Source organism: Belonocnema kinseyi, chromosome 6 (assembly GCF_010883055.1).
Source record: "Belonocnema kinseyi isolate 2016_QV_RU_SX_M_011 chromosome 6, B_treatae_v1, whole genome shotgun sequence".
Taxonomy (NCBI): Eukaryota; Metazoa; Arthropoda; class Insecta; order Hymenoptera; family Cynipidae; genus Belonocnema; species Belonocnema kinseyi.
Window position 1 is genome coordinate 122513804 of NC_046662.1, and position 11267 is coordinate 122525070.

Below are 11267 nucleotides of genomic sequence, written 5' to 3' on the forward strand. Positions count from 1 at the left end.
TTCTGCTACCTTTCTTGATAAACCAATATGAACTCCTCCAACTCCATATACAACTGCTTTAACCTTTTTGTAGCGTGGACATAATATTTGCATTGCTCTCTCAGTAATAAAACAACATTCAGATCCTTGGTCCAGCAAAACTCAAATCTGTGACTTCTTCCATTTTCGACTGGGAAGGAAATAACAGCCGTAGCGAGTAAAGTTAAGCACGATAAATTTGGATGATTATTTAGATTTAATAGCCTCCAAAATACGTATGCGAGTCTCCAAAAATGAGTCAAGTTGTTGATAAGTAGGATAATCAGTGCTAGAACCAATATGCATCTCCCATTCCTTGAGAGTACCAATATCAAACTTTTTCACCATTATAAACACAAGTAAATCACTCCAATGTTCTGTTAAGCGTTTACGATTTTTGAGAGCCGCCAATGACTCATTTGTTTTGTCGCGTAAGTTTTTCAAGTCTTCCAGAATATTATTCGACATATTAGAAAGATTGATAAAGGCTTGTAAATGAGTTGAGATTAAAGCTTTTTTGTTGTCAAATCTGGTCTTTAGCGACTCCCAAGTGAAGATAAAGTTAGCATCAGTTATCGAAACATGTCTTAAAAAACCTTCAGCTTCGCCCTTTAAGGACAATTTCAAATAGTGTAATCTTGTTACATTTGACAAGGAATCGTTTTGAATTATCAAAGCATTAAATAAATCGCGGAAATTCTCCCAATCCTTGTATTCTCCTGAAAACTGCGTAAAGTGATTTGAGGAAGTTTAACAGGCAAGGAATCATGACGCATAATTTGAGTCTCAGGAGTAAGCAAGACCAATTTATTATATAAAAAATCTCGCGCATTGAGATAAGCATCTTCAATAGCGAGATACTTAGACTTTGTGAAATATTCCAATTTCTCACGCTCAGCCGACGTTGTTCCAACTTTAATCTCCAGATGCAGGGTTTCACAACTCTTCCAGCGTTGGTCAAGAAGTTCTACCCGGGATTTGACAGTAGCCACTGTTAGATTGGCTTTTCCAATTTTCTTAAAATTGGTTTCAGTGCGTCGAATCGCCTGAGAAATCTCTGATAACTCAGAGAATAATGGATCCATTTTAACAAAAGGAGCAATTCAAATTCACAATTGCTGATAATTCAAATAAAATTGAAAAGTCTTAGTTTGCAAACTAAAGAGCTTATTTACTTTAGTTTTAAAGTACTCTGACAATGCGACCAAGTTTGAGTGTGCGAGAGCATAATTACTAATAAAATTTCAATAAATCATCACTGAAATACTACGGTCTGAATTATTATTTTGTTGGTTAGAGCGAGCCTCTCTCATCATGGGTAAATTAAAGTTGTCATCTTACCACTGGAGAAGGTTAGAAATCGATGAAGTCTAAATTAAATGTGAAATTCAGGTGAAGAATAATGAAAGACTGATCCAGTGAAGAATGACAGCATGAAAGAGTACAGTACAGAGTGTTTGGAGAAGGACAACTGCCGTACAGTACGTGCGAAGATGTTTTCACCAGCTTATATCCTTGCTATGTGACCTCAAGTCGTTATATTTTTCACACAGTTCCTGTGCTTTCACTTATTGAAATTTCTCACTTTGGTCTTTTCTGTATTAATTTTAAACTTTTGAATATTTTTTCACGATCTTCTATCCGGCTCGAAGGACCACTTTGTTTATTGTTTATGACTAATTAATTTTGCCAGATCAGGAATAGACCGAGAAGAATCATTAGAAATAATTAATAGTTCCAGTTTTATTTAAAGTATAGAATACTTGGCAGACTAAGACCATTTTTGAGAACCACACAGAATACTCACTCACTCACTCACTCACTAGATACATACATACATACATACATACATATATATATATATATATAGAGAGAGAGAGAGATATTTTTGTAAGATGTAATATTTAATGTCCTTATTGAGTTAATCACTTTAATGATCCGAAAATATCGGTCAAAGATCATCTGTCGCGATTCACAGCTGCTCGCACACTGTTTTTCTCGAACGACAAGGCTATCATCAAACACTCAAACTGAGAAATCACGTGACTTCAAATATTCCTTTAAATAATAAGGAAAATAAAACTAACTTTGAAATAGGCGATGTCGATAAATTGAATAATTTTCAATCACAGAAAATCTCATAAAGACGTTAGGAAATAAAAAGTGTCGGTAAGGTAGGCATGTGTTCATGTTACGGTGGACGCCGTGAAGCCAGGCAACTCAAAATTATCGTTGCTCGGCTCCAGGTTTCCGCGTACCAGATAAATGTAGGAAGTATGGTGGTCGACCTGGATGCCCCATCTTGGTATCACGTTAACGTATCATAATGGGCCGCACATTGGTTGAAAAAAGAGAGAGAGCGAAATTATGACCACCTTCCGAGCTAAACCACACCTAATCAGACCCACCGCCACACATCATTAAAAGTTTACAGTAATACCTTTCAGTAACGAAAGTCATACAGTTTTCCAATATATATATATATCCTTAATATAAACCTCTTTTGGAAGTTAAATTCAAATAGTTAATCTACTAAAAGGACAATTAGTTATTGAACATAATTAATAAACAAATTAGTTATATAGATAATTTAATAATTAATAAATACTTTTCAAAATGGATTAGAATTCAAAAAAAAAGAAAAACCTTCAAAAATTCACATAACATCAGCAACTATGTAAGTACGATAATTGATCAAAAATCCTTATTTTATTCTAAGAGCGAAGTAAGTGATTAGAAATACTGATCAATCTGTTTGTTACGGTTAATAGCCAGGATATCGGAATTACATTAGAGTGGGAAAGCCTGATTCAATTCAAGTTATTGACTTGAATTATTTCGATTGTTCCTAGTTTAAAGTATTGAGTCGTCAGCTACGGGTAACGGTAAATACTGATTTTTGGACGTAAAAGCTTGAAAATAAAAATTATCCTTAGTGGAATTAAAATTTGGTGGGGGATCACTATTGATTATTGAGTATAAGTTTAATTAACATTTGAACGTTTTGTGTAGAAACAATGCTCACTGCACGTGCACTGCGAAAATTTTTTATTTTTACAAATTCTTTCATCAGCATTATTGTAGTCATGTGAACCACGTCCGGTCTTCCTTTCCACAGTCGCTAGGCAAAGTCCAAATCCAGTATCAGCAATAAACCCTTCCAAATTCTATGTTCAATTAAGCGACTAGGTTAATCACAGCCCTGTCTCCCCAACAGTCATCGCCCAATTCTCACCTTATCAAGAGGTACGTCCCAGTAATCGGGAAGATTACATAGAGTAATTTTCGAACTGACTCCGTCCACGTTTTTCGCAATTGCATTCGCAAAGTGTCGTCCGGGTAGGCACCGGGCCTCTCTAGAATCAGTAACAAACGTTTGGGGACGTTAAATAAGAGATAAACGTGACCTTGCCTGATCACGCGATTTATAATCTCAAAAATTAGTTGCTGATGCAAAACAGATCTCACTTGTTCTTTACAAGATTTCGGTGGGTGACTAAAGAAAAGTGAAGCGAAATAACGATGTGTGCAGAAGGGTAAGAAATTCGAAAGTGAGTGTTCGTTAACGACACTTCGCGAGTATAGTAACGTGGGGAGTACCAAGAGTAACATCAGAATCAAGTCAGCTACAATTCCTTTAAATGATTCATCTCTCTCTCTCTCTCGCTCGCTCGTGTAGTTTGTGAATGTGCCTCTCCCCCAATTTGTATTGATCAATTTTGAAATTCGCCCGTAAATGGCCCTCAACCAGTACGGTAGATTTAAGGTAATTCTAAGGTAGCTTAATCAGTCAAATAAATGTGACGTTGATCTGAAAAAGAAATGAACAGTATTTTTAACTTAATTAACACCTAGAACCTCCCCCTTAATATTCAAAATTACCGGAAATTGATTGTGGACTTCAAGGAAGAATGGAAGAAACGATCCTACATAAAAATAAACCGCTAGGGTCCTCACCCTAGTAGACTGTTTGGTCCCTCCGGCGTAACTATTATCACAATCGATAATAGTGATACGTAACAGTCACGTGAGTATATGATCATTTATAATTAAATATAAGTAAAAAGATCATGTGCATGGATAAATATATATATAAATTATATAAATAACCTTCCCCGTGAAAGTAAAGACCGAAAAAAGACAAACAAAATAGTCTCGGAGAGAGTTTGAGAGATTTGGGTCCTTTTCAAGATCCTTTTAGTGGTCCTTTTAAGAGTGGTGCGACGGTAATATAACGTTCCTTTTGTATTCGTAACGTACCGGGCGGGCACAGTTATTTACAGTACTTGGTCGTGGCTAATCCGCTCTCCCTTTTTAAATTTCTCTTCAAATTATTAATACTTTTTTTTAGTTGATGAATTTTCTCATTATACTTATTTACAATTATAACTTATATACTAATATACAATTTTCCAGTTGAATTCAAAAATGTGGTCTTTTTTGGCGTACCTCATTCCATTTACGAGAAACGTTCGATTAATTCCAATTTTAAGCATCAAAAAAAAAGTTAGGTATCTGAAGTCATCGCAACCCGTAGCTTCCGAATTATTATGTTCTAGGCTGTTAACTATGAAATTAAAAAAATTCTACTTCTAAATTATAATCCGAAAGCTTAACAAAGGACCCTTGAGTGTCGACTACTCTATTGAGATTGCCTCTCTGCTTGTTCTTTATGATCGTATTCTTATTTCAATTTCGGAAAGGATATTTTAAAGCCTTCAGACCATTTAAACGAGCTACCTGGACCTTTAAAATATCTACCTGAGTGCCTGCGGAGAATTTCTCTGAGCTTCTTTGACCTAAAGAATTTTTAGTATATACTCAAAGATTCTTTTCGGTAGGGCAGTAGCAGGCATCAAACTGTCATATTCTGGTCCCCCGAAGACCAGTCCATTTGTCCCCGTCGTCATTTTGTTGATACAGACGGGTCGTCATCATTTTCTCCATGGTTACCTGTGCACTCTTTCCCTTACAGTGTGCAGTGACACTACCCCTCACTGGACTTGAAGTTGCTCTAAGCCCTCGATGGTAATCCGTTTGCCTTCCAACTTATATCTATTTCTATTTGAACAATATCAGTGTGTCCAAGAAAATTATTTGAATAGAGCAAATTAGATTAGGTCCAATCTAATATAGTATAAATATCACATATGAACTGTTTATTGAAGAAAAATTATACAATTTTCCACTTTTGGTCCACTTTTAAGTTGTAGTGGATTGACAATTAATTTAAGTTAAGAAAATTAAAAGTTTGAATAAGTTATTATTATTTATAACAATATTCTCTGACAATATTCTCTCACAAATTTATTTTTTACTACAGTGTTATTTTGGAAATTTTTTACTTCCACAGAAATAATTTTAGAAGGTAACAGAAAACTCAATACATTTTATTGACGGGCGAGACGCAAGAACAGGGCGAACGCTCGAAATGGGTAAAACTATTGTCCAAGTCAAGAAAGTGGGTATGGGACATTTTTTTTCGAAAATCCTAGTTCAAAAAATTTGACAATATAGAAACTGTAAACTGCATATTTTCTGCAGAAGAGGTTTTTTGGTCGCATGGCTTGTTTTTTTTTTTAATTAAATTTTTTTCGCAGTTTTTTTTCAATGCAAAATTTTTGTTTTTTTAGACTCAACTCGAAATAATATAGCCAATGCTGAATAAAATTAGCCATTTTTTCAAGGTGTAGGGGAGTCTTTTCCGCTTCCGTTAATGTAGGTGCACATTTCATAAAAATCTTAATTGTTTATAATAATTTTATCCAAAAAAGTAACGTGTTTTCCGAGATTATGCTATTAGAATTGTCCGTATCAATTGAAGTACGAAAAAATCGTAGACAGATACGTAAAGCATTGTTGCATGAAGTTATTCGTAAGAATTGTCGCCTCAGGTTTTTAGTGGAACGTCGCGCGAAAATCGCTTCAAGTGGAGATCTTTTTTTACTTCAACTGGTCGTATTTTTTAAAATTTTTGACAACATAAAATATTGCTTGACGAAAAAATTTCTTCCAACACTGCTTCACATATCTGTCTTCACGAATTTTTCGTACACGGATAACAGTGTATTTTTCAATTTAAAAAAACAAACGGCGAAAAAAAGTAACATTTTTTTATAAATCAAGCGATGCAACCAAAAAACCTCTTCTGGAGGAAAGATACAGTTTTCAATTCTCTATAAAGTGAAATTTTTTTAACAAGGATCTTCGGAAAAAATTTCCCATACCCACTTTCTGGACTTGGACAATATTTTTACCCGTTTCGATCGTTCATCCGGTTCTTGCATCCCGACCATCAATTTTAAAAATTGAAATTATGAACATTTTGAAAAGTTAAAATTAAAAAAATTCTGATATAAAATTTTGTAAAGGAAAATTTGTATATAAGAAATCGAGGAACATTTTTTTTTGGTGCAATGTTCCTCTACAATCTGTATTCTTACAACTGTGAACCAAATTTGTATCAACTTATCGTCGATGCATGGAAAAGTTTTTAAAGAATAATTGAATAATTATTCTGCTATACATTTTTTTTCAATACTACAGTGCGACTTTCAAGACAAAAAAATTAGACTGAAACAGATATAATTCCTCATCATAACAGAAAAATCCATTAATTAACACTAGTTCCCTTATACACAAAAAGCTGTGTTTAAGGGTTTCCGTTTAAAAAAATTAGATTTAATATACGTCGCTAAAAAATAATTTTTAAAGAGTTCTTCGACTGTAGTGTTTTCTGAAAACTTAAAAAAAAATTGTTTATAAATTTTGTTACAAAATTTTCCTACTACATTGTAATAGTTTTTTTATTACTTGTTCTTCATTACAAGATTTTTTTTAAAGAATAGTATTTTCAATTGTAAAACAACATACCTGCAAGAAATTATGTACTTTTCACAGATTTGAGAAAACTAACTGATAAGGATCACCATTATGTACCAAAAGGTTTGAAACTCAATTGCTTTCAATTCACCTAACTCTAAAGCCAACAATGTACATCAACAATTTCTACAAAATTTTGTTTTGAGGGCCAATAAAATCCCCCAGCGATTATCAAGTACTAATTATTTTAAATAATATTCTCTTTTAATAATTTTCGAAAGTTGCGATTTTTGTGTTAAATTTTCAATAGCTTTACTAATGAAAAAACAATAGACATTTTTTGGATCACTTCATTAACGCAATGGGGAGCTTATGAAACTTTAATATTCATAACGAAATTGTTGAGAATCTACCAATATTTACAATTATATTCTCAAACTTGTCAGAATGTCAGGGATTTTGTCAGCCTATTAGCATTTTTAATCAAGGAATCGGCGTGAAAATAGCGAGGAAATAGGTAAGTTCAAATATAAAGGGATTATCTTTAGGGGGGACCTAACATCGAGGGCCTGAAGAAACTTCGAATGCAGTGAGAGGTAGTGTCGTTGCACAGTGGAAGAGGGTGGGTAAGCAGGTAGCCATGGAGGAAAAGACAATCGTCCATGCAGGCAACTTTCCATATTTCAGAGAGAGAGAGAGAGTAGGGTCTATTTCAATACCCTGAAAGTGATACAGGTATAGACTGAAGGGTGCATATCAGACAAAGACCAAACATGGTTTGAAAGTAATATTAAATTGGTGTTTATTTTCACGAGGGCTGGATAATATAAAAGGGATTAGGTTTTATGGCATTTTATTCTTGGGCCCATAATAAAAGACTTATCCTTCGAACCAAAGTTATGAAAATCTCTCAAAATTTTCTCATGAATTCTTACTTTTCCTTTAGATTTCTGTTAAGAAGCGTAACAAAACTGATTAGAAATGGCCAGAAGTCCTGACTTTTTTTCGAAGATTCCTGACGTTTTTAGTAGGGATAATGGATTAAAATTGAAATTTGTTTTATTAAACCTTTAAAAATGACATAATTTATAATAATTTTACGTCTTTAAATGTCTACAATTTAAAGATTGGGTACTGCAAACAGAATTAATTTTAATTAAAAAAATTTTAAACCAAACCTTTGGAAAACAAAATTCTCGAAACTTTTGAAATTGCAAGTGCATTTAATAGTGCAATTAGGTATTTTCACTTCAAATATATATTTTAATTACTATTCAGTGAAATAATAAAAAGATAATAATGATTATTAATTATAAAGATAATACAGAAATAAAGTTTTGTTCCATTGTTTTCCGCTCAGCTTTTAACAAAGTAAAGTTAGCCCTACCGATAGAAATCTCTGAGTATATTCTAAAGATTCTCCAGGGTCAGAGAAGCCCAGAGAAATTCTCCTCAGGCACTCGGGTAGATATATTAAAAGGTCTAGGTAGCTCTTTTAAATGTTTTAAAGGCTTTAAAATGTCCTTTCGGAAATTGAAATAGAAATACGAACATAAATAACAAGCAGAGAGGCTCAAATTGAAATAAGAATTCCATAATAAATAACAAGCAGAGAGGCTATATCAATACAGTAGCAGACACTCAAGGGTCTTTTGTTAAGCTTTCGGATTAAAATTTAGAAGAAGATTTTTTAATTTTCATAGTTCACAGCCTAAAACATAATAATTCGGAATCTACGGGTTTTAATGATCTCACATATCTAACTTTTTTTTAAATGCTTAAAATTGGAATTAATACAATGTTTCTCGTAAATGGAACTAGATACGCCAAAAAAGACAACATTTTTTAATTCAACTATAAAATTGTATATTAGTATATAAGTTATAATTATAAATAAGTATTATGTGAAAATTAATTAACCCTACCGAAAGAAATCTCTGAGCTTTCTTTAGCGAAATAGCCTGGCCCATTTGAGTCTATAAACAAAGTCGATTTGAAACAAAATAGCCTGGAAGATAGTTTGAGAGATTTGGGTCCTTTTCAAGATTCTTTTAGTGGTCGTTTTAAGAGTGGTGCGACGGTAATATAATTTTCCTTTTGTATTCGTCACGTACCGGGCGGGCAGAGTTATTTACAGTAATTGGTCATGGCTAATCCGCGCTCCCTTTTTAAATTTCTCTTCAAATTATTAACACTTTTTTTTAATTGATGAATTTTCTCATCATACTTATTTATAATTATAACTTATATACTAATATACAATTTTCTAGTTGAATTCAAAAATGTTGTCTTTTTTGGCATATCTCATTCCATTTACGAGAAACGTTCTAATAATTCCAATTTTAAGCATTAAAAAAAAAAGTTAGATATCTGAAGTCATCGAAACCCATAGATTCCGAATTATTATGTTTTATGCTGTTAACTATGAAATTTAAAAAATTTACTTCTAAATTTTAATCCGAAAGCTTAACAAAGGACCCTTGAGTGTCGGCTACTCTATTGAGATAGCCTCTCTGCTTGTTACTTATGATCGTATTCTTATTTCAATTTCGGAAAGGATATTTTAAAGCGTTCAGACCATTTAAACGAGCTTCCTGGACCTTTAAAAATATATATCTGAGTGCCTGCGGAGAATTTCTCTGAGATTCTTTGACCTAAAGAATTTTTAGTATATATTCAAAGATTCTTTTCGGTAGGGCAATTAAAAAAAAGTGTAAATAATTTGAAGAGAAATTTAAAAAGGGAGTCGGGTTAGCGACGGCCAACTAGTGTAAATAACTCTGCCCGCCCGGTACGTGACGAATACAAAAGGAACATTATATTACCGTTGCCCAACTCTTAAAAGGACCTTCAAAAGGACCCAAATCTCTCAGACTATTTCAGAGACTAAATCATTCAAATCGACTCTGCTTATAGATTCCAATGGGCCAGGCTATTTCGCTTTCGAATACTCAGAGATTTCTATCGGTAGGGACGCACCTGATCATTTTCGAACATTAAAAATTTTTGTAAAACTTCAAATCAAATTAATTTGAAATTTCACAATTACATGTGATGTCAAGTACCACTTTATAGTAATTGAATAGAGTTTTTTACTAAAAAATTAGAAACGTTCTCTATTGCAAAATAAGCTCCCTTTAATTTTCTGGTTTTCTGACTTCAAGAAGCTCAACTAATCGAATAGAAAAGTTAACAAAATTGTATATCAAAAACAAAATACGAATTTTATAAGCTAAATATTAGTATTCATTCAGAAATTTGGAAACAATGACGAAGCATATATGTAAATGCAAATAGAGTGTCATCAGAAATTTGTCAATATAAATAAGTGTATGGAATCATTGATTGCGCTTACTTAAAAACTAAGATATTTGAGGATTTGATACAAATATTAAGTTACTCTCCCAAGAATTAAGAAAATAAAAACAATTTTTTCACTTTTGTTCAATTGAAATTTCATCATGGTTTGTCTTCCAAATATGCTAATTATGTAAAAAAGACAAAAGTGCAGGAAGTTAAGTAAGAACTAGGGTTTGACATAAATAAGAAAACATTAATTTTTAGACAGAAAAAAATAAAAGTTTCTTTAAACTTGCCAAAATCGATAAACTGTTTTATTGAAAGCGGCGAGGGGTTGAATTGAGAATAAAAATCCAGCATCTTCGTGATAGCTCCTATGCTTCCCAAACATCTGCGTGTGAGCCTCATGTTGTCGTTTTTTGCACATTAACTTTACGTTTAAACTAAACAATCAAGTCTTTGAAGAGCGCGCGCTGACTGCTATTTAAAGGATTAAAGTGAATGTCACTAAAATTTAAAATGTGTTTCTATACTTTTTTGCTTTTACTGTTTCACAATAAATAAGCTACGAACCAATCTATTTGCGTGTCGCGAGGTTTAAATGAGACCGGTGATACAAATTATTGTGACAAAACTCTGAAGTGCTTGAAATTCATGGCAGATTCATAGAAGTCAATGGAAATTTGTGGAAATTGTAACCGTAACGTAGAGAGAAGATAGGTATATAGCTCAGAGGATAAATTGCATGGAGTGCTCGTTCCCATTTCTTAAAGCATTGTAGTACGCGTCCTTATGATAGAGGCCGCAAATCAAAATCTCAAACGGTGAAAGTGCAACTTTGAGCGCGCTTGTTTAAATGAGACAATGTTGAATTTTTAAAAGTAATAAGATACATTCATTTTTAAACGAAAAAACGAAATATCATTTGTTTATAAGATTTTTAATAATTATTTTACCAAATTTCAAATTAAAATTACATAAGCCAAAGTACTATATTTATTAAAGCACTTTGTAAAGTCAGTTTAGAAAAATTCCATGGCAAATCATCTCAAAACTTTCAGACATTGTCATTAATCTTCGACGAAAATTATATTATTCGTTCTTCAAGTTGTTGAAAGAAAAATCTT

General features: G+C 32.8%; 1 protein-coding gene across 3 annotated transcripts in view; it reads right to left on the reverse strand.

Moving 5' to 3' along the window:
* Positions 1 to 10868, reverse strand: part of LOC117174902 (pyruvate dehydrogenase (acetyl-transferring) kinase, mitochondrial) — a 410760-nt gene extending 399892 nt beyond the window's left edge. The window contains exons 1-2 of one of the 3 annotated variants that reach the window (XM_033364339.1): positions 10714 to 10868; positions 10437 to 10620 (exon numbers count right to left, since the gene is read on the reverse strand). In XM_033364339.1, the coding sequence (XP_033220230.1) occupies positions 10437 to 10548 (112 nt within the window). In that variant the 5' untranslated portion in view covers positions 10549 to 10620; positions 10714 to 10868. Of the gene's footprint in view, positions 1 to 10436 lie in introns of all 3 variants that reach the window. The other 2 variants (XM_033364340.1, XM_033364342.1) reach the window with 2 other exon arrangements.
* Between the last annotated feature and the right edge of the window lie 399 nt (positions 10869 to 11267).